Source organism: Cinclus cinclus, chromosome 1 (genome assembly GCF_963662255.1).
Source record: "Cinclus cinclus chromosome 1, bCinCin1.1, whole genome shotgun sequence".
Taxonomy (NCBI): domain Eukaryota; kingdom Metazoa; phylum Chordata; class Aves; order Passeriformes; family Cinclidae; genus Cinclus; species Cinclus cinclus.
The window spans coordinates 130600055-130624740 of NC_085046.1; the positions used below are offsets into that span (position 1 = coordinate 130600055).

The window sequence follows — 24686 nt, forward strand, 5'->3', positions numbered from 1 at the left end:
CCAGCCAGAAAGGAGCTGCTGCCCTCTTAATGCATGTGGGGTCTGAGCGCACAGTGGGACAGGAAAGATGAGTCCATCTTGTGCCAGAGATTGAGACCTGGTAGGCCTGTGCCACACAGAAATCAGGAATAAGGTACCTCCCTTTTTCTTAATTGCTAGTTGTAAGGAGAGAGGAAAGCATGAGACCATCAGTGCCTACAGATTATCAATATTCTTCAACCCAAGACTGGAAGTCTCTGATGTGTGGGGTTTTTCTGCATTGAATTATTTGAGGAAGTGTCCATTTGTCCCAAATCACACCTCAGAAGTTTTCACTCTTCTATTTCTTAAGTCACTGAGTGTTAGTAGCACAAAGAGTAGTGTCATTTTTACAAACGTTTTTTATTCTCAAAACTGGATCAAATTTCTAAAAAAACCTCATTCCCAGTCGGCTAAAAAACATAACGGAGGAGACATATGTCTGTATAAGAAAGACACCTTGACCTTGAATTTATACCTCTAAGTCTTGCTTGATGGCATCTCCAGCAAGGTGAATACTTTAATGATTAATTTTGAAGCTGCCACTTCAAACTTCCTCTGTACTTTAAGCAGAAATTGCAATGTGAATTGTGAAAGATGCTCCTTTGATGAGTCCTTTTTTTCTGAAAAATTCTGTTCATTACCCATACGTTCTGAAATTGGTATGTGTGGCAGCTTCTGTGGGATTGATGTGGTGTATATGTTTACAAAAGCACCAGTTAAAGAATAAGGGACTAAAAGATAAGAGTAGGGGCATTTTATGTTCCTTTACACTTTTTTAATTCAATAATCTGAAGCAGTCCCCACTCTGGTAGTTTGGTTTTTTCAACTCCCATCAATTTGGAAGTGTTTCATAAAAATCATATCTTCTATCTAGCTATTGCTGACTGGCACCTGGGTTGAACACAAGACTGATTACATTGCCAGGAAATGTTTTGAGGATTTCAGTTCAGTAGTAGCCAAGTAGCATAATTATTTTAGGAAATTACCTTCATACTAAGACAGATGAGGCTGATCCAGTCTACATGTCTACAGTAGAAGACTAGACACACATGACAGACACCCCTGACAGTGTCTTAGCAAGTGTCACCTCCTGATCTCCTTGTCTGATAGGGAATTAAGACACTTCTTTCCCAGCATCCCTTCAGGCAAAATTCTGGGATTTACAGTACAGGAAAAAAAAAATACTTTCTCCTTTTCTCCTTAGGAGTTACTTCTTTGCTTGTTTCATCTTTCTACTCTGATATACTTTTTCTTTCTTTTCTATTTTCCATGGTTTATGGTTGAATGGTTCCTTATCTGTCTGTTGGGCTTTGAGACTCTTTTTTTGATCTCTTGGTTGAACTTGAGGGGTTAGTGAAGCTGGTTTTTATCATGGATATTCCTGTGATTTTGCAAATTTTAATTACATGTAAATGAAGAAAAACAGGAGATACTTAGCTAATTCAATTTTTAATTTAGAGATTGTTATTTCTGGCTATTCTGATAATTGAGAGAGAATCATCACTGTTGGTTTTTCCTGCAAATAAAATATGGGAGGTTGGAACAAAACCTATCTTTAAATCCCACTCATGACGGATGCATTTGTTAAGTTATGTAGGATGTTGATAGTCCCTGCTGAATGCATTGTAGAATATGTAGGTTTACATTGTATTTATCTACTCATCCTGAACTGAAGCATCCTACACGTGAAATTCCTGGAGTCTCACAGTGACTTTGTATGCCATTCTCACCCTTACCCACACCTGAGTTCTAGAGTTCTGTGCTTCAATGACTCCTGTTTTAATATTTCTTGGTACTCAAGCTGTTCCTGATTCTTATCTTGTAGTGTATGTGTAGTGTAGGGCCTGACCACGCAGAAGACTGCACAGAAGATGGTATGAATTGAGGTGGGGTAGTAAGTTAAAGCAGAACAGCTATTCCTTGACTAATCCCTTTGGTTTAACTTGATCCATATTCATAATGTGGATGGAAGACATACTTCATGGCATAAAGCTGTCCATGCGAGATGTTATAAAACAGCTATTGCACGCTGCTTCTCCAGGTGGACAATTTACATGTTTGTCTCTCCAGAACAGCTGACAACAAACAATCCTAAAATGTCACACTTTTTATACTCTCACAGTCCAGTTTTCATTCCATATCCTTCTAACATATCCATAACTGGAGCCAGGAATCTCTGAGAGGACTAATTATACTGCAGCCATAAAAATCCTATTTCACTCTTTTGACCACCTCTCTTTCTGAATCTTTAAATTCTCCATCTGTTTAATGAAGTGAACATTTCTCTTTAAGATGATTAAAAATTTGTTGAGGGATTTTTTCTGGTAATTTTATTGAACTCTAGCCTTGACAGGGAAAATGTCTCAAATTAATTCATCCAGTGGCATTCACATTGCATTCTGTTGGCCAAAGTTCACCACTTAGATATTTCAGTTTTAAATCTTCACAAGTTTTATTGCATTACTGAAGAACCAGTGATGCATATCAAGGACCATATATTTTTGCTTTCCTTAGTTCAATTGATAGCATATTTTTTCTTAAGAACTTTTCTGTAATTTTCATGCCACTGCTTTCTCCTAGCTGTAAATTTGGTAGACATAAATTGTCACACACTGATTTCAATTTAGTTTAAATTTAAGTCATGAAGTCTCCGTAATTTATTCCTGCAGTTTTGTCTGCTCAACAACATGTAGGCCAAAACTAGCAGTGTTAAATAAGCTGACAATAGTTCTGTGCGTATCCCAAAACACAAGGTGGAAGATATTCTGTAAAACATGCCAGAAGGAACTATGCACCACTCACAGTCCTCTTTTGAAGTTCCAGTGTGCTTATATTTAATTTAACATTTCTAAAAGATTTTCATCTTATTAAATAACTAACAGTTTAAAGTAATGTCTCTTTTTATTAGAAAAGATTGAATTTTGCAGAAGTATTTCCTACTTTAGTACCTTAAAATTTGACAGAGTAAGAAGATAGTTTAATTTTTATGCCTTTTTTTGGAAGCATGCTCAAAATTTTTAAGGGAACTTTAAAAAAAAAACAAATCAAAGGCTGTTATTTAATGTGGTCTGTCATTTCTTACAGTTTTAGAAAGGTGAGACCTTTAGATGACACTGGCAGCAATATGTGTGAGAAACTCTTAGACTTCAATTGCATCATCAAATAGGTTATCACACTTTGAAAACTGTCTTAATTTGTTTAAGTGATACATTCTTCATCATATTTTCTTAGCAGTTCATGTTGAAAAAGTTGGAACATTTAATTTTTTTGTGTTGTATTTCTCACATGGCTTGACTGGTGCGTTGTATAGACAAGTTTAAAACTAATATTGACACTTTTTGATGATGATGATGATGATGATGATGATGATGATGATGATTATTATTATTATTATTATTATTATTATTATTATTATGTGCATAGTGAGAGATACACAGTGAAGGACTTTCAGAATGTAAAGTAATTGTTTTTCTTTGCTATTAGTAAGTATATTATTTACTTAGATATTCTGTTTGTAAGCGAGTTTTTTTGTTTGCATTAGAATCTCGTCCTTTGTCACTGCCTGTGAAAACCATGCTGAACTCATCTGAAAGTTGCAGAAGTCCTGAGGAAAGAATGAAGGAATTTATTGGAATAGTGTGGAATGCAGTTAAGTGCCTTACACTTCAGGTAAGATGAAAAGGAAGTGAAAAAAACCCCTATGTGTTTCCAAACTTTATGATACTTTTTATGCATCCTAGTGCTTTTTATTAGAGGAGTTTTAAAGGAGCTCCCAAGTTTTATTGTCTTGTTTCAGTAGTTTCAAAGTCTGAGAGAAGGAAAACTAAAGTGAGATTTTGGGTAAATTAAGCATAGAATAGTTTGGTTTTAAAATACTAGGTTTCAAAATACTGTTTAGTATTTAAGCGGAAAGATCCTTCAAAAATGGTATTATTAAGATTTGTCATGCTTTTCTGTATTATAGACACTGCAGTTAGATTTGTAGAATGCTTTCTTTTCTAAAACTATTTGAGGAAAGTGTGTATGATAAATAGTTTCCTGGGATGTATGATACAGTTGCTGTTGTTACACAGTGAAAGCTCAGCAGCTTACTTGTCTAACTTTTTCATGAATGACAAGGAAAATGACTGCTGGGATTAAAGCATTTTGGATATACTGCTCTGGGTTGTAGCTGCTGATTAGTAAAACCAGAGTTTTCATGTAGCAGTATAGATGCCATATTAGGAGTCCAATGTTAAGTTAGCAGGAACAAATTTTAGGTAGCTTAGAAGTGGTAGAATTAGGACTCTGTTGTTCCCAGAATTTATCAAGTGCTTTATGAGAAATTATTCTAATTTAGAATTATTGCAATCTGTGCCTAATTCTGTGTGATCAGTTTTTTTGATACACCAGGATATAGTAGCAATTTTTTTAATTTAAAAAAATCACAAAAAACTGCCAAAATTGGCAGTTTAATTACAACTTTTGGCAAGTTTTTTTTTTGTTGTTACAGAAAGTAATTGTTGAGTGCTTGTTCCTTCTTCCTATCAAGAATTGTATTTAATAATATACAGGCTCATCCCAGAATATGTGTCTGTGTCACTCCTCTTTCATGTAAAAAGTACTCAAAATTCACAGTTTAAGAAAGTTTGACATTTCAGGTTTTGCCAGAGCAAGAACTTGAAATTTGTCACCTGCTTGCAGAACACAGTGAAGTTGAGGAGATGCTTTCCATTAAATCTTTTTAGTTTTCAGCCTTCTCTTTCATTACTGTTTCATGAGTATTTTGCTTGTTTTCCTTTCTTTCTTAATGTTCTCACCACTGTAGATTAAAATGTCTAGATAAGAGAGAGAATTTGTCATCTTTTTGAAGGAAGCAGTGTATTTTTGTTGTGTGTCTGGGTGGTACTTAGCACAGTGAGACTCCATATATAAATGTGGCTTACAGTTTGAGTCATAATAAAAGTAGTGATATAATAATAACAATGAAGAAGAGCTGGGTCCTTTATAAAAGGGGAAAGCTGAATCAGGATGACAATACTCTGGTCAGACATTTTTCATGGTATGCTTTTTTGTGAGCAACCAGCAAATTGAATTTGTTTGGAGGAATGAGTAAAATACCAACCATGAAGAGTGTGTGTTACTAGGTGGGAAAAAAATGTAGTGTTTCTTCCTGTGGAGATGAAACTGATGACAGTGACAGGCAAGGGTTGTCTCAAAAAGTATTTCCTAAATACCTTGCTGCACTGACCAAACATGCATAAAGGGCTTATACTGGCAGAGAATTTTTTGTATTGGGTATTTTTTCTGGTACTAGGTTCTAGAGGTTCTAGATTTATTTAAGTTTTACAGGTTTGTTTTTTTTTTTCTAGAGTACTCATGCTTTCTATTTTCATCATTATGATGATGAAATGATATTTTTAGTTTTTATCTATGTTGAAATTAAACACCTTTATGAATTCATACAGTAGCTTACACACTTTGTTTCATCCTTATGCTTTAACTGTACTTTGTAAAGTATTTGCCATTGTCTTCCCAGAAGTTTATTACATGTTATCAGAGAGATATTTCAAAAAGAATCCAAGAAAGCACAGCAGGGAAGTTTGAGAATGTGCTTCCATACACAAATGTGCAGTTGTTATTCCTTGTGAAATATGAAGAATTTATAGATACGTTTGCCCTTCTTTTTATTACTATTAGTAATTCCTATGTCTAATTTATTTAAATATAGTTTTCGAGACACAAATGCCATACATATATATATATATGTATATATTTGTATATATGTGTGTGTATGTGTGTGCATATATATCTTGTTTCTTTCAATACCAGCCCAAATAGGAAATTTGTGCAAGGCAATGTATAGAGGGTAAGAAAATGAGTATTTTCACTCTGTATTGCAATTCAAGTACATTATATTTATTTTATGTAATGTTCATTTTATTAAAAATATATAACTATATTTAAATTATAACTTCATACAGATTTTCAGTATTATTGTTTGGCATGAAAAGGGAAATTTCTGGAATAATTTGTCTGGCTAAATGCTGGAGCATTTTGACTCTGTGGCTTTTTTCCTAAAACTAATTTTCATGTTCTTGGATCTTTTAGTTACATGATTGTAGAACAGAAAAGTCTGTAGTTGTCGTCAGATAAAACTGAACTTCATAACTTAAAATCATCAAAGGATTATTCTTTTAGTGGAAGTTAGAGTAAGTAATTGTGTTTGGAACCAGAGTAACTGGAAAGTTTATTTTGGATCCAAAGCTGGTACTTGCTTAGCCCTCGCCCTGGCTTGCTTCTGATAGAATATTGCGTGAAGGTTTTATGCATTGGAGTTGTGGTAACCTATTAGTATTTAAGTGAAAAGACTTTCATATTTAATTATAAAAAGTTGGTTTATTATTTAGTTGTTGTAGGATTTTATATGCAGCCTTGAAGTAATTTTGGCAGTTACACTGTGTGGGAGGGTAATACTCATTTTTCACATGTTCTTCATAATAATAGTTGTTAAAATTATGAAGCAGTATAAACACAATTATTTTTAATTTACTGTTAATGCCAAATTCCTTTGAGAACAATGAAGGATCTGTATTAAAAGTAAATTACTTAATGAGTAATGTTGTAACAAGTGCTAATGACATAAGAATGTAATTGTTAATATAAGACTTAGGTATGTCACATGCCTTTAAATATCCCTGAATTTATTTGAAAAAAATAAATCCTTTTCCTGAAACTACTGAAAATTTTGTTTTCCTTAATGCATGTAGCTTGTAAACATTTTTGACAAAGTACAACATTGAAAGGCAAGAAAGGGAAGGACAGATATGATAAGAGTTCCTGTTCTTTTAACTGGGTCATTACCCAGGGGTCAGGAGGAGATTCTGTGATTTGTAATTTAGCAATTACAGCTCTCAGCAGTTATTTGGCAATTATGAGATAGGATTATTTCTTAAGTTGGTTACTTACCACAAACCAACAAAAAATTGTGTTTCCTGTAACTGGAAAAACAAAAAACAAAAAACAAACAAACAAAAAAAAAAACAAAACAAAAAAAACCAAAACAAACCCCTTTAAAAAAAGGTTTAAAAGGTTTCTTAGGAAGGAACAGGAATACTGTGAAGCACAATGACATTGTGTTTTAAAATGTCAAAGAAAATGTATCTGATCCTTATTTTGGTAATTTTAAAGTACAGGTATATTGCTCTCTTAGTTCTTTTACTTAAGTGTTCTGCTTTCCATTTATAACATTTTTACTTTTTTCTAACTACAAAACAAGAATTTCTGTTCTGCCTTTTAAAATTGTAACAAACACTGCATGTCTGGCTTAACTGCAGATGGTCTAAATGGCAAAACGAATTTAGGTGTTGGAGGCTGGGCTACAGAGTCTTACAATACTGAGTGTACCAGAACCCACACACGAGATGTGCAAGCAGTGGTTCTTTGCAGATTGGGGAGTCACTGCAAGATGATATTCTGTACCCAGAAAAACACATTGCCTTTCTACTGAAAGTGTATGAGGGCTGATGACTAATTCAGAGAGAGGCAACTTCCCTGGAGAGACATCCTTAAGCAAGTGTCACCTTGTAGAAAATCTTCAGTGCCTCTAGCTGATTTATACAGCTGTAAAATGTGTGTTATGAAAGGGAATCTTCTTAAGTTGTCACTATCATGAAAGGCTGTAAAGACTTTATCAACTTGTCCCTCTTCATTGCACTTTTGGGAAGTCCTTTGCTCTGTTTTCTTCCCTCCAACCCACCCTCCTCAGTTAGGAAGACCTAATTTTTCAGCAGTAGTTATTTCAATCTTCTTTCTAGTGAATAACATTCCTTTTTATAAAATAAGAATTAAAAATATTCTGGTAAGTTAATACCTTCCTTTAATACAAGAGTCATTGGACATTTTGGGGCTTATGTGTTTGTAAAAGTGTAAAGCATAGAGTTATGCTTTACTTAAAGTTTCAGAAGTAGAAGGGAAAATACTGCTTGCTTCATTGGTTTATCATTAGTGTACATTATTTAGCACGTGTAGGCCTTCACATAACAGAAATGAAAACAGGGGGTGATCCTGTTTCAAGAATGTAATAATTCGTTCTCTTTAACACATGAATGTATTCAGTATTGGCAAACGAACATGTTGCTACCAAAACTGAAATCAGATCCTTGAAACAGAAAGGATGTTGCCATGGAAAAATGAAGTAACACTCAGTGCAGCTGCAAAGCATTAATGAATAGGATATTTTTTTAAAAGATCATTTGTGTTTGGTGTGGCTTGGAGGGTCCCAACCAGATGGTTTCCATGAACAGGATCTGACCCCCAGCTTGAGGACTTCTTACTGGCAGATTACTTCATTTTCTTTCCCTTGGATTGTCAGATCCTTACATTAATGCAAGATTTACTGCTGCAGATTTATATTCAGTTGCATAAATCACTCACATCTTACATTAACTTCACAATTTTAGGCACACAGTTTAACAGTTATTTAAAAAGTGTAAAAAGATTTATATGATAGCTTTAATATATGCTATTGATGTAGTTTAATTTTAAGAATTTGGATTACATATATTTTGAAACACTTTCCGATTGGTGAAGCAATCTGTAGCACACATTCTCATTTTTGTCCAACATGTAATTCCATCATTTTAGGTGCACTCTTCCATTCTTTCACTGGAACTTGTGAGTAGGCAATTTTCCACTTTCTGTTAGTTAAATGTACACAAATTCCATTAAAGTTGATACTTGTGAATCTGCCTCTGAGAAGCTCAACAGGTGCAACTCAGTTTTGCACTTATTAGGCCCTTGTGCATTCAAGTTGATAATTTCTTGTGTGATTATGATCATTGCATAATTTGCTCTAAAATGTGGAATTTTGCCATACATTCATTGTGTTGGCCTTTGAAATCCTGCAGTAATGTTTTGCAAAATTTGTTAATCATATAAAACTTTAAATGAAACACAGGTAAGCCAAACATATCTGTAAATAATTCTGTAGTATTACATGTTGTCAATTTTTAGTGAATTCAGATTTAGGATCCTGCTGACTGCACCAATTTCTCATGGATGAGTGATTTAGGGTAACTTAAATAATCATCATCAAAGGCATTAGCAAAGGTGATCTTAATATGAATACGTAAAGATGTAACTTGGTGAAGTTCAATAGCAAGGTTAAGTGTATCATTTACTACATGGTTGAAGAATTCAAGGGAAAATTTAATTGAATAAATCTGTCATTGTCTACATGGAGGCCAAAGATGGAAAAGGGTAAGGTAACCCAAATGCTGAGTCATGAACTTCAAACTGGACCTCCTTGCTTGCCAAATCGCTGGTGTGGCTTAGGTGCAGCTGGATCTGATCTGGACAAGTTTATATTTAAGAGAAGAAATACAGAGAGTAAGGAAATTCTTCCACTGAGTCATGAGGTTCAGAGTAGATCTCCTTGCTTTCTAAACTCCTGATAGAGCTTAGGTCCAGTCTTAGTCTCAGACTTTGACAAGTCTTTCTAAAGGAATCACCTACATGGATTTCATTAGTATTAATATAGCGTGCTATCAACAGCTTACTGAGGATCTATTGCAGTTAAGGGATCTCTCCTCCTTGGGTTGCAGTGGGAACACTCAGTCCCAGATAAAGAATCCCAAACACTGGGAGGCATCCCAACTTAAGAGGAGAGTAACTGGTATGCAGTCCAGTTGCAATTTAGGGAAGGCTTGACTTGAACTCATCCAGAGATCTGTTGTTAATAGAAACAACCAGAACAACCTTGAAAGGTGTCCCAGCTCAGGGGGAGATCCCTTCTGTGCAGCCATCCTGCCCAGCCAGGAGAGCTCAAAGGCAGTTCACTTAGGCTGTCATTGGCTTGTACTCAAATTGCATGCAATGGGAAGGGTGTGCAAGAGACTCCTTGTACCCACAGCTTTCTTTGTTCCTCGATAACTAAGCCTTGGAAAAAACCACATTCAAGTGTAAGTCACATGGTCAGGCATTGTGTCACTCTGCTTTTTGTGGGGTTTCCTGGAGTTCTTGACCTGGCTACAACTCAGGCCTTTACCTCATTTGGAGTTTGTACTTAGCTCCTGCTGGTCTGGTTAAGGGGGCCGAGTGTATCTATCACACATAAGGAGGCCTGATGCTACTATTTAAAACCCACCAAAATTCATGGTCCAAGTCCCATTCAGTTGTTTGAAAATTAATAACAAAGACCTGCTTGTGTCAAAATGGCATTTCCATCAGGAATTTAAAAGGGTGAAACTGTTGTGATTCTACTTCAATATTCTTGAAACAGCAAAGTAAAATAAACCAAATGTGATCAGAAGAACTTTTCTTTAGTACAAAGCTGTACTAAACTGTAAATGAAGTGCAAAAACTCTACTGAGTATAGCAATCCCTTTTTGAGAGTGCTTTGTAAAACAGGTCCTATAGATCCTGCTGCTGGAAATGTGATGAAGTATAGTATCTCTTTAAGTTGGTGGAATTTTGGGATTATTATTACCACATGGTTTGTATATCCAGGCAGCATTTGATGTTAATTGTCATAGATGTGTGTATATATATATATATATATACATATATATCTATCTGTGTGTGTATGAAGAATGGGTGATTTTTTTATAAACTGTTTACTCAGTAAATGCATGGATAAAACAATAGTTATACTGATCACGAGTTCTTTTGTCATCTATTTATCATTATCCCACAATGGCTTGACCTGCAACCTATTACTAATAGACCAGAAAACGATTTAATGTGTCACTGTAAAAATCTTTGCAAATTGACACAAAGACTAATTTGCAATTAAAAAAGAAACCCAAATCTGTTACATCTGTAACAATACACCCTAGCTTTTCATCCAGTATAAATAAAATACACTCTGTAACCTTGGATCAATAAACTACTTATCAAAGATGTAATTAGCTTCATTTTACAACTCAAACAGTTCTAAATCCAGAAACAAACACAGACTTCACGAACCAGTGTATTTATTTTTGCAAAATCCTACTTATATTTTTCTGCAGTGAATTCTTGTCAGTTTGTCTAAGCAAAAGGGTACAAAAATGCTGAAATAAAGATGAATATCTGTGTACTCACTAGGCTGGCAAAGTACTTACGGTGCTGTGGAATTCCAGTGCTATTTCAAATCACTACTGTGGTCTTGAAGGCCTAGTACCCTTCAGGGGAGAGCATGAAGTACAAGTCTTAGTTACTACTTTTAAGCTGTGCTGTCTTTAATAATGTCAAATCAAAAGAGTGTTACCTAAGTTTGCAGCAAACAAATGTTTTTATCACAGCTACAAATAATATCTTGTCCAACAGTTTGTATGCTAGACTTTTCCAAGCAATGTGAAGGAATTAACTGAATCATGGCTTGTATTTGCTTAACAAAGCATTCAAGTGTGCAGGTTGTTGAAGCCTTTTGATATCCAGGTGCCAGAATGGTATTTGTAAGAGCCAAAGAAGACTAACAGTCCCCAGCTTACATCACCTCTGAGTTAAAATGTTATGATGAGCTGAGTTCTTGGTTTGGGCTTGCTCAGCCTCTCTAAAAGCTCTTAAGAAGATGGCAGAATGGTCAGACATGTTCCTAGGTAACAGTACTGAAAATAAGAACAAAAGATGTTATTTCTTATGAAATCATATGAACTGCTTCTGATCTGCATCGAAAAGTGGATAAAAGCTGTATAAACTTTGTCAACTTTATTACTATCTCTTTCTCTTCGCTCATGTATACACCTCTCCATTTGTTTAAAAGTCAGTTTTTTCTCAAAAGTTTGTTTTTCATAGTTTTTCTAATGATTACCTTTTTTGTACATGCTCATTATGTTGCTTATTAAGTAAAGGCAGAATTTTCCCTGAAACAGTTCTTTATAGAATGTAGCAGCATATAAAATATTGGCTAGTTCTAGAGACTTAGCTATTGCTAACAAAAGCTAATGAATGGCAAAAAGTGCAGGGCTTTCTTATTCAGAACGTTCTCTTACTCAATTGCACTTGTAAAAAGCTGGTGAAATATAGATATATGTATGTTCACTTTACTTGGCAACACCTTTCCCATGAATTTACACAGCAAAAACATCTTTCTTCTTTCTCCCCTTTTATAATCCTAATTTACGAGCATATATTATTTTCCAGCATTTTGCGTCATCTTTTCTCTTAATTTAACTAAACATTAAGACTATTTTCAGTCAACTGTGATGGATGAAAAACTTCAGATTTTGTACCAATATGAATACTCTGCAGTGAGGGAGAAAATAATCTATTTCTGAGAATCTTTCTTTGCTTTGTGTTTTCAGCTTGAAGTGCAGTCTTGTTGTGTATTCCTTCCGAATGACAGCCTGCCTTCCCCAAGTACTATTGTGTCAGGTGACATTCCTGGGACTGTGCGGAACTGGTACCATGGGCAGGCCAGTATGCCTGGCACACTTGTCATCTGCTTGCCCCAGATAAAGATCATGAGTGCTGGACACAAACACATGGAACCGTTGCAAGAAATCCCATTTGTTGTGCTGAGACCCATTGTGGAAGAAGGTAATGTGATAAACTCAAAAATCCTTACTCTTTAGTTTCCATTTCTGATTTTCAGGAAAATGATCTTCATTTTATTTTGAAAACTTCTGGTTTTATACTGTTTTTTTTTTGCAGAATGTTGTTATATATTATTGATGCCTAGGAACACTACTTAAAAGATTGCCCCCATGGAAATCAATGTGGAACCCATCATCAAAGAGCTAGTTCAGTGATGTTTTGTATATTTGAAATTACAATAATTTTGACCTTCATTGGTTTTGTTATTCAAGTTTTTTTGTATTCAATGATCTTGACACAACAGGAAGTGACAGTAAATTGGAAATTACAAAACAGAATGGAGACGGGTTAGGAAAAGCTTCTCAACGTGCAAAGATCTTGGATGTAACATTCAGACTGGACATTGCTTAAACATTCTTCAATGAGAGGGTGGTTGATCACTGGAACAAACTTCACAGGAAAGTGATCATGGCACTAAGCCTGTCAGAGTACTGGATCCATCTGTACAATGCTTTTAGTCATATGATTTAATCTTAGGTAGTCCTGCAAGGAGCAGGGAGTTGCAGTCAGTGATCCTTATGGGTTCCTCCCAACTTGAGATATTGTATGATTCAATGGAAAATAAGAAAAGAAATTCATAAGTATTGCAAACTGTCAAAAGAAAAGAATGAGACTTTAATGGCCATCCTGATAGGCAACAGTTGTTCTGTGTTGTGACTTAGGAATTGTAGCAAGGATTTTGTAGAGATTTGAAGAAAAAAATTGTAAAGGTTGAGGAAAAATACAGTAGTTCTTACTTGAAAAGCTAATATTTGATAAGGGTTTGAGTTTTAGACTAGCTTGAGGGAAGAATCAGCTTTTAGCATTCTGCAACTGATCGAGAAATGAAAGAAGGAAATAAGCTGTAAAGGACGTAGCAAGTGAAAACAAGTTGCTTATGTTCAATATTTTTTACTGTGTTTTGGGTTTTTTTAATGGAGCCCTTAGAAATTATCAGAATGTACTGTAAATGTACTTAAAAATCTTGTTACACACACACACACACACACACACACACACATATATATATATATATGAAAAATCGTATACTGGAAATAGGTGAGGCAAATATTCTGAACCATCTTGAGCCTTGGGTTCCAGGTTTATTTTAATGACTTGCGTGACAGCTAGGCTCACAGCCAAGTTTTGGATTCCATGGAAATGTCAGTGTTTGTGGTTTAACCCCAGCCAGCAGCTCTGGCTGCACACAGCCCCTCACTCCTCCACCCTGGTGGAATGGAGAAGAGAATCAGGTCAAAAGTGAGAAAGCTTAGGGGTTGAGATAAAGACAGCTTAAAAGATAAAGTAAAAGCTGCAGGTGCAAGCAAAACAGAGTAAAATAACAAATTGGTTTGCTACTTCCTGACAGTAGGCAAGTGTTCCAGCCTTTCTGTTTGGTTGGTTTCTGTGGTTATTTGGGGTCAGCTGTCTCCCTTCCCAAATCCTTGCATGCTCCCAGTTTACTTGCTGGTGGAGTAGTGTGAGAAGCAGGAGACACTTTAATTACTGCTCAGCACTAATTAGAACATACCTATATTATCCACAGTTTCCAGCACAAATGTAGAACAGCACCATACCAACTACTAAAATGAAAATCAAGTCTATCCCAGGCAAAACCAGGGCATTGGTGTACAGTGAGTTCATTGTTATATTCTCAAACTATATTATTTAGAAAGAATTTTTGTTTTTTTGTGTATTCATTCTAAGATGAAGAAAGGGAGATGCAGCAATTGTTCCATTGCTTTTATGACAACGTTTTCTAAGAAAATTATTCTGTTTTCTGCATATTTACTGCTGAAATACAATTTAAAGAGTATGAAAAATTAAGTCAAAATCACATTCGAGAGCTAGTCCTACTTCTGCTGTCTGAAATTTCTTTGGATTTATAATATTGTGTTTCTTCTCCCTTTCATCTGCCACTCTTCTTTCTGTATTTTACCTTAACTCATGGCAACAGAAATAAAATTGTAGTTTTCATTGTTGAAAGTGACATGCTTCCAAATGAAAAAAAAAAGTTAAAAAGAAAGAAAGGTAGATGTGTTTTTCATAATAACTTTCAGTAGGAATGATCTTATTTGCTAATCATAGTGACAGATATAAGATAAATTTAATGGAAGTCTTTTGTTTGTTTTAAACTGATGATGTAATTGAAACCATTTATGAAAGTAAAAAGTCATTTGAGTTTTGTCAGACTGAGATTGGAAGGAAAGAGCCTAGTGAGAGAAAAGAATCCCCCTGGTTGGGATAAAGCCTATGGTAAGGAATTTATTTGTGTGTGGCTTTCTGCTCTGGGAATAATGCCAAACAGAAGTTCTCACAGTCTTGATATTTTTGATTCTCTAATGGGGCCATTGCCTTCTCCCATGCCAAGACTCCTTCTTAAAAAGATTGTTTCAAAGTTTTTTCATGGCTTTAAAGTCACCTTCTTTGTTTCTTCCCCTGTAGAGGTAAATAATTTTTATGGACTTGTATTGTGAAAGTCTCTTAATTTGTTCTGTCTTTGAGCAAGACTTCAGGGACAGTCTGTCATTTTTCAGACATGTTGCCATTTCTCAGAAATTATATTTAGTCAACCATGCTTTTCCTGGCAACCATTTTTTGGATCATTCCTCCATTTTTAAAGAAGATATAAGTAAAAGGCTTTTCTACAACGATGTGTTGTTACTTTTAAGAAAGCTGTGTGCTCACAGATATATTTTTCTTATTACATGAAAGACTAAAAGAGGAAAAAAAGGGAGCATATTCCTACTGTCATTTGGGAATATTTCAGCCTACTCAGATAGTTGCTGACCTCAAGATGTCAAGATACTATAAAAATAGCTTATATGCTGTCCCACAGTCAGGTCTTTCCATTTGTTTACAGAGTTTTGCTGCATTTCAGAGGTAATTTTAGTTGGTAGGAATGCTTAAAAGAACGTTTTAAGTACTTTTACAGTACTTTTATTCAGAAACATAACGTAGCTCAGTCATACTAAATAACTAAGTAATCCATAAATGGATTTATCTGTGTAAAGAATGAAATATTCCTTTGAACTTCTGTTGAATAACAAATACAGTTAAGTAAGGTATTATCTTAAGAGTACAAATTAATCAGACAAAGATCTGTGAGGTAGTATTTATTGAAGATGCAAGGGACCCAAGATGACATTATCCAACTCCCTGCTCTCTGCTCCTGAAAGCCTGCACGTCTCTAAGGAAGCTGTTCTGGTTCATGGTTGTTCTTACTGTAAAGTTCTTACTGTTCTTATATCATCCTTATATCTTCCTTATTAAATCTATCCCAGTGCAACTTATACCTGTTGCCCCTTGTCTTCTCTGGCACCTTCTGAAGAGGAGGACCTCTGTCCTAATTGTAGCTGCCCTTTATGTAAAATATTTACTAAGAAGACGGTAAATAAAAACTCATTTTGAGCAAGCCTGAAATGTTTAGAGAAGCACTTAGAGCAAGTTGTGACTTTCTGTGCCTATCTGACTTCAAATATTTGACAATTCATCTGTATAATCTCCAAATTCCAGCCTATAGTGATAGGTTAAAATATGGTAAATATAGCTGGACAACATATGTTGATGTAGTCAGAACTTCTGGACTGCTAAGTGGTCTTCCAAAAATCTAAACTCTTATAACAGGAAAAGAAGTTGAAGACATGAAGGGAACTTTTGCATAAGTGAAGCACTGTTTTAGAATAATAATGAATTTTTTTAGTATTGAAATTTAGGTGAAATCATCCTATTTTTAAAAGTTTACATTTTTAATTATTTTAGTTACTGATTTTTAAATAATATTAACTAATTATTAATGTAATAATGTTCTCTTCAGGTTCATAGTAGTAAATTTTATGAATTCATCTTCTTAAAAATGTTTGCTTATGTCAGATACAGTAAGATACAGATTTATAGGTAAGACACAGTAAAATACTTTTAGAAGGCAGTGTTCAAAATATCTTAAAATTGTTATTGATATTGCTGCTAATCATATTCACATTTTCAGGTGGATAGCTATATACTGACAGTCATGTGAATCACTGTATTCCAAATATTTAAGTTTGAAAGATGGCTTTTGTTTCTGCATTAAGACAGATTATATATCTTGACAGAATTTTGTAACATATGTTGAGAAATAATCTGTCAATAGGTGACTTGTAGGGAAATAGGAAACTAGCACCATATAGATTTCAACCTGAAAACAGCAGTTAAATGTTTTGAGTAGAACAGCAGTATGTTGGCCTTATTACAAGTTATCATCTTGCATTCAATTTTTAAAAATTTTCCTTTAAATTTACAGAAATTATTTTTTCAGTTATTGTATTTAAGATAAATATTTGACATTGTGTGTTGTTTCATAGAGGGGTTTATGTGCGACCTTAAAGATCATGTATTTCCAACCCACCTGCCAAGGGCAGAGACAGTTTTCACTAGTCCAGGTTGCTCAGAGCCCATTCCAAGCTGGATGTGAGCACTTTCAGGGATGGGACATTGAAAGCTTCTCTTTGCAGCTTGCTCCAGTGTCTTGCTACTCTTGTAGTGAATAATTTCTTCTTCGTATCTCATCTAAATCTACCTTATTTTGGTTTGAGTTTATATTCAGTGTCACCATCTCTACTAGTAATTACTGCATTTAATTTCACTTACCTCTTATGATAAGGCCTTGTAAAATTAGTTCTCACATTTGAGAAGCTGGGATTATGCAGACATGGAACTACTTTTGTGCTGCGTGACTGACTGGGAGGAAGTACAAGTGACCTAACATGTAGTGACTGCAGGACCTTTTTTTCAAACACTGCATGTTCCATGAGAATGAGGGCTTTAGATATCCATGTCAAGACCCTGCAGTGTGAATACAGAAAGGGAAATGAAGACAGAGTAGTCAGGTTGCTTTTAAAATATTGCAGGGGATACTACTAGTAAGCCTGGGAATAGATCCCAAAGCACATGTGTGAAAAAGCTTTCGTGATCTCTCTCCTACCATTACTAATTTTAAACAAACAGAATTTGTCTTTTGTAGAGCTGTCTGCATTGTATACACAACATTGTGTACAAATACCACAATTGCAATCTGTTTTTTAAAATAAAGCTACGTACTTCATAAAAATGAGAGCAAACATAACAGTTATTAGTAGTTATCAATATTGTATGTCATGCATATGGGATGACTTATAAGCATTAGTGATTAACTCTAGCAAACAAGCAAAGTGCATCAATGAGTACCAGAGAAAGAGCTTCCACATACTGAAGTTTTCATTTATACATTGGAAAAAATAATTAAAAAATTATGTAGGAAATTAGTCTTTCTAAACTACTGCAAGTAGCAGATAAATGATAAATCCCAGTAATGTGAAAGTTGTATGATGGTTGGGTCGGTCAGCTGCCAAATACCTGAAAGTTGTATTTACAAATTCAAGAAATTATCAAAACAGTTGAAATTTTTTAATTAGTAAATATTCAAAACCAAATCAGTGATGGTGCTCTATGAATTTAAAATAAAGATTTATGACAGTAGTAGATCAGGAATTACCCAGAATCTTCAACCGCAGTAGGGGTCTTTCAATGTGCATATTTTATGATTTTGCCATAATAGATGTTTGGTGTGCTGCAGTTCCAATGAGGGCAATTCCAGTTTTCCCAGGTTTTTGCTTAAAATATTTCAGAATTTAATCAATTGGATGGCAAAATAATAGTATACATTGATAGGAAGGTTAGATGTAGAGAAAATTTTGCTAAATGTGGCAGTGACTTTTCCTTTCTACCAAGAAATCATTCTTTAAATTATGAATATCCTATAAGCAATGTTGCATTTGTTTAGACACTTGGAATTATTTTTTTTAATAGTTTAATAAAATAAGTTTGCAAATGAATGAAGGTACTTTAAAAAAAACAAATAAGACAACAACAAAAAAAGGATTTATCAGTAAAGTGTTTCAACAAGCACATAGTGTATATGGAGCTGAAGAAGATGTAATTGATGACAATAGAGGGAATTTTACACCTGTAAATTCACTGTATCTTTACTACAGTGATTTTCAATGTACTATGGTTTCTGTAAATTGATAAAATTTTATTATTTTCCTTTTAAGGTAGTTATTTTGTGCAGTCTACTAGAGCTACCACTGATTTTTTTCCTTAGATATTCTTTGTTTCTGATCCATGAAATGTAAACTGTGTTAATTTACTGTGGTGGTCGCAGAGAAAAACAAAGTTCATGTGTAATATTTAGAAACGTATCATTGGAGTTGACTTTGAATTTGAATTTTTTCCATCTATTATTTTTTTTTTAATTTTTTGGCTGTCTGAACGTTGAAAAAAGGACAAATTAACTGCTTCAAAACTTTTAATCTGCAAACCTTTTGAAAATATTTTCAAGTTACTTTGAATTCGTCATTATATAATGGCTTCAAAATAAACTATTGAAGTTTTCAGTTTGTTCTTAGGGTGAGACACAGAGTTTTCTGATACTTCTGACCATATAAATGTATTGCTGAAGCCACCTGTGGAAGAAACAATAGAAATCTTACTAAATAATACAGTAAAATTATTCTGGAATGAAGCTTTCTTTTAATTTGAAAACCCTTCTAATTTCTTTAAATGATCACACTTTACAGTTGGTGCCATTTCTTAGTGTTGTGATTTCTCAGCAGGACAGTACTGACTGTAGGTCACACCAGGCAGCAAACACACTCTTTGTGCATTATTTAAAAGCATTGGTTTGAATTTTTTATTGTTCCATGAGACCCCATGGGCCCATCCCAGTGTACCTTTGTCTACCATTTTGTCCTCTGATTCTCAAGACTGGGTCCCATGCTTTTGGGGTATTAGATTAATTTGGACTCTTTTTATCCATGACTTTGGCCAAAATTTTGAAAAATAAAACCAAATAACTTTCTGAATTTTCCTATGGGAAGGAGAACTTTCCTCCTTCTCTTTCTCCTTCTCTGCTCTCTCTGCAAAGATGAAGACTGTTTCAGGCATGGCTGAGGTTTGTGGATGCTCACCAGCCTGCTGTGCCTGAGTCTGGCATCACATCCAGCTGCTTTTGCATTACTTCGTATTGGGACAGGCAGATTCTCTTGGTGGATTGAAAATTCACATGCTGGGCACAGACTCTGTGTTGTTCCAGTTGTGACAAAAAGGCCCAACTTCCTCAGTAGGAAATCTGACAAATGGGATGAGGACTTTCTTTAAAGAAAACAAAATCAAACAAAAGAAACCCCAAAACCCCCCTGAAATGTTGTTATCTTCTTATACCTCTGAAGAGCAAAAAGCTGTATCTGTTTCAGGTAAAATGAGAATTATCAACATGTATTTCATTGCCTTATTTTCCTCACTTCTTTTGAGCATTCTTTGAGCTTTGGTTCAGTGTTTCTCCCAGAGCCCAGATTTTCCTCTGAGATCTGGCTATCATATGTGGGATTGTATTTGGTTTACATGGCGAGGGTTTGGTAGTGGGGTGGATTGCAGGGCTTGACATCTGTGAGAACATTCCAGAAGCTTTCTTCATGTCCAACAAAGCCAGTTCCAACTGGCTTCAGATGGACTTTCCCAAGTTGAGTCTGTTTTGCCCATGAGCAGTAACAGGTGAATTATTTCTCCCTGTCTTTCAGCCTTTTGTTACATTTTCTCTCCTAGTCCAGCTGAATAAGGAGAGTGATAGCAGCTGTAGTGGGTTCCTGGCACTCAGCCAGGGTCAACCCACCACAGGGATTCTGTTTCAAGTCCTGTAATCTGTGGGCTCAGTTCCTCTCAGCTCTAGCTGGTAGAGCTGTTGAAATTTTTCCTTCACCAAAAGAATTCCTGTTGACCCCTTAAAGAACTACCTGAATAGTTCTGTGATCATGCTTTGGAAACTTTTATGTTTAATCTCTTTACAACCTAAAGAAAACTGTATAGAAGCTGTAGGCATTTTGCACCAGCTGTGCACTGCCAATTCCCTCACTGATTATTCCTGATAACGATTCCTGGTAGGATGCCAGGAACTTCTCTGGGTAGGCTTCCTCCTAAATAGAAGAAATTAAGTGCTAAGTGTATGTCCATAATAATTTGTTTTTAGAAAATCCATCACCGTTCTGTTCCTAGAAAGTTTAAGTGAAGTGGTGGAAAGAGCTGCACTGTGAGCACTGGAATAGGCTTCATTCTGCAGCTCCACTGTGTTGAGATGCAGCCTGTAGAATTTTAAAGGAAATAATTAACTTTTTTAGTATTACAACCTGTAAATAGATACAAGTATATAATAGAAGGAGCTGCCTGTGAACTGCATCCATACGCTGAAAAACATGGGGAGTGTTTTCTGGATAGTCCTCAGTTTGAGGAAAATTATATGAAGCAGGAAGATTTCTTTAAAGACTGTGTTGTACGTGTTTATTCACAGTTTGGAATTAAAATTCCCAATGGATTTCAGTTTTTAGAAGTTGTAAAAAATTTATTGCTATTGTTTAGATTTGAAGTATTGCATGGAAATGATGGTTGAATTCTATTTATGAGAGTTTGGGATCGATTTAATGATTTTGATTGCACTTGCTGACTTCAAAGGTGGTTTAGAATAAGGAGAATAAGGCCTCTGCTTGTTTTTTGAAATTATTACCCTACTTTTTATTAAGCAATTGTTTAACTGTTTCCCCTTCTTTTTAATCGCTAGGTGATGCCTTTCCATGGACAATTAGTTTGCATCATTTCAGTATATATACTCTCCTTGGACAGCAAATGACACTTAATTTGGTAGAACCAATGGGCTGTACTTCTACTTTAGCTGTGACTTCACAGAAACTGCTTGCTTCAGGGCCAGAATCCAGACACTCGTTTGTCGTCTGCCTCCATGTCGACCTTGAATCCCTTGAAATAAAATGCTCCAACCCCCAGGTTGGTACATTTAATTGATTTATGAAAGGAAATTTAAAATAGCTTGATTTAAGTACAATTGATCTGTATTTTCATGAAGAGGATCCCTATCTTAATTTTTCTTTAAGTAGGCCATCAAGATCAAGGTGCTTAGATTGAGATTTGCTTTGAAGCTCTCTCAACTTCTGTAATTTAAACTCTTCTCCAAATGTAATGGCTGTAGTATAAATGCATATTTTGGCTGATAGAGTGAAATGAATTGCAGATGTACCATTAAATGCTATGATGCTGTTTTGCTGTCACTGTGGATTCTTATATTGAAGTGGTTTAATGTAATTTTTTTGCTACATTTTCATGGAACTCACATTTCTTTCAACATAAAGTGTTTTTTAGGGAAGCAATGGTATCCTACAGTAAAGGGAAGAAAAAACAGATGAATGCATGTAAACAAAAGTTACCACCTCATTTGTGTTTATAAAAAAGAATAGGCGTTCTAAGATTTTTTCAGAAAGTACACCTTGTATTTTAATGACTTGGACCTAGTTTTCTGTAGTTTCAAATACAGTAAGTGTGTATTAATATTAAAAGTTGAACGGCATTTTTATAAGTGCAAGTCTTACCTAAATGTGAGTTGAGAACTAAGAAGAAAATAGAAAAACACAGTATTTTTCAAGCATTCCTATTAAAGTGATTGAGTAACTTGTTTTGCAAGCTGACAGAAATTATTTCCAGTAAAAAACTGAAACTCTAAGCTCTATGTAAATAATCTTAAGAGCACAGTGAAATATTAAAATGAAATTGTAACATGGAATATTAGATCAAATGTTGTTGTCTTAAGGGGTGTCCTTGTACACTGTGAAGTTATTAATTTACTGAAATATTCTAATGACTCCAAGAATGCAGACAAATTATTTGAGTTTGCTATAAGTTCTTGAACTGTCTTTTCTCCTTTACATGTGCCTTACTATCCTTTCTGCTTTACTTATGCAAAAGAGAAGAAATAAAGGCAATTAGTCTTCTTTAACCACATGTCAAAGGGTAGAAGATGAAAAATACAGTTCCATAAAGAATATTTGATAGTTATAAATTCACAGTATGAAATTTGATTCCGTACAATGACAGGCTGTATTTTTTCTATAGATGACAACCTTCCACTAGGTGAAATTTGGTGAATTTGTTAAATGGTAGCAAAGGTGAAGTATTCTACTTATATGACTATTATGATTTAATATGAAACCATATTCTGATGGTCATAAAGTCAATAGATACTACCAGTGTGCAAAATTGCCAGGATGTTGTCTTTGGTTGTAGTTTTCAATTCTTTAGTAATGTGTTATTTTTAAAGTATAAAATGCTGTAACATACTGAGCTGTACAGATTTTGCCAAGTAGTCAGTGGGGTCTTACTGAGTTATGTGTGGTTTTGCTGAGGAGGGAGTGGAAACAGTGAGAGGGGGAAGCCTTTTTTAACAAATACTGGCAGTTATTCTTCTTGTCCTGCCATTTTTGTTCGCTTAAATAGTGTGTTCTAAAAATAATTATTATATATGCTCAAAAATACTTAGAAAGGTGGGAGGTCTTACGGTTACACTGACCCTTCTCATATAATCAGAAATGTATTTGTAAAATATTGAGACTATGCATTTGAAAACATGCAACCAACAAGAGAAAAAGGAATCCTTCAATTTTAATCAGTAACAAGCAATTGAATGAAATAAAGTGCGTTAAAAATAACCAAAGATGTGACTTTATCTGAAGTTTTGAAATTTTATTTACGTGTAGACCCATAACATCTTTTTTGTTTTAATGAGGATTTTTTAGTGAGGCTTTTTGATATTTTTTTACTTTTTAGCATAATTCTATGAAAATCATCTTCCTCTAATGAAAGTGTGCTTTTTTGTTTGCTCAACTAATTTTGTCCCTAGTTTCAGAGTGGGATGGAGTATTTTGATCATACTATTTGGTTGGCTGGTTGCTGGTGATGTTCTGACACATGGCTACTGCTGTCTGAAATAGCCATTGTTTCAGAGCGCCGGGAAAGATTCTAGCCTGAGCAATTTTAAAAAGTCTCCCTGACAAGTTAAGTAATTATTGGCTTTAATGATTATGACTACAGCAACCCAGTAAGATTTCAGCCTTTCAGTGTTGGATTAACTGATGACAAACCGCTTCACCTTGTATACGGGCATATATGTAAACACAAGTTCCTTCTTTTGCATTACTTTGTGCCTTTAGGAACAGTAGCATAAATAATTTTCTGAATGCCCTGCTTCATTAAAAGTTTATAAAAATGTAGCTTAAGTTGTCCTTTGGTTTTGTGGAAAAAAATTGGGTCATGGGGAAATTGCAAGCATGTATGATTTGGATATCTGCCTGTATCCTATTAAATTTTTAGAGATACTTTTGCCAGCAAAGTGTCAACACCAGTTAATGTTATATTAGTCAATCAGTTGGGTGGATGTTACATTAGTTAGTTACATTAGGATATTAGTTGAGCTTCCTGCATTACATGGAGAAGACTCAGGAAAACTTAAGAAATCTGAATTTGGCAATATAAAGGTTACCAGTGCCTATCAGAGTGCTACAGACATAAAATACTTCACAGCATAACTGAAGGAACTCTTCATCACAGCGAGAGTTCTTTGGCTGTATATTGTTCTGTGTATGAAGGAAAAAAATGTACTGTGAAGTTTACCTCCTCTGAGGAAAATTCTGTCAAAAGATTATATGACCTGCTCAGTGTAAACCTTGAAACTTCAAAAGAAAATTCAAGATGAATTAAGAAGGTTTTTATAAAATTCCAGCATTTCACCTCTTAAGAAAGGACTGCACCATGTAGTTTGAGACTTCATCACACATTCTCATGCACAGAATCAAATACTGTTTTATATCAAATATAGATTGACAGCAGTGTTTTTCTGCATCTGTTCTGCCCACATAAGCAGCCAGCTTTGTAGAGCAGAACTGTCCTGAGGCTTAAAGAACTTGTAAATATGAGAATTTAAATTTTTGTATGGCAAGTTGGGTATGGTATCCAGCTGTGAATCTGCTTATATATTATTTTTAGTTTTCACTGACCTTTTTTATACAGTATATTCCAATATGTTGTCGTGCAAATTCCATGATTAATGCCTATTTACAAAAACTTATGTAAATATCTTAGAATTGAGTCAAACAATGTGCAAGTTAAACAGTGTGTTTCTGAATATTGGAATGACATATGCCAGGAGACTATTGAGTTAGGTAGTGAATATTCTTACAAAGCCAGTTTCACATGCTGCACAGGATCATTATTTTAATACA

General features: G+C 34.7%; 1 protein-coding gene across 1 annotated transcript in view; it reads left to right on the plus strand.

The window, feature by feature from the left end:
• The window catches only part of VPS13B (vacuolar protein sorting 13 homolog B), a 429974-nt gene that overhangs the window by 213303 nt on the left and 191985 nt on the right, over nucleotides 1-24686 (plus strand). The window contains exons 22-24 of the mRNA XM_062490506.1: nucleotides 3563-3690; nucleotides 12288-12522; nucleotides 21185-21405. Coding sequence (XP_062346490.1) covers nucleotides 3563-3690; nucleotides 12288-12522; nucleotides 21185-21405 — 584 coding nt within the window. The remainder of the gene's footprint in view (nucleotides 1-3562; nucleotides 3691-12287; nucleotides 12523-21184; nucleotides 21406-24686) is intronic.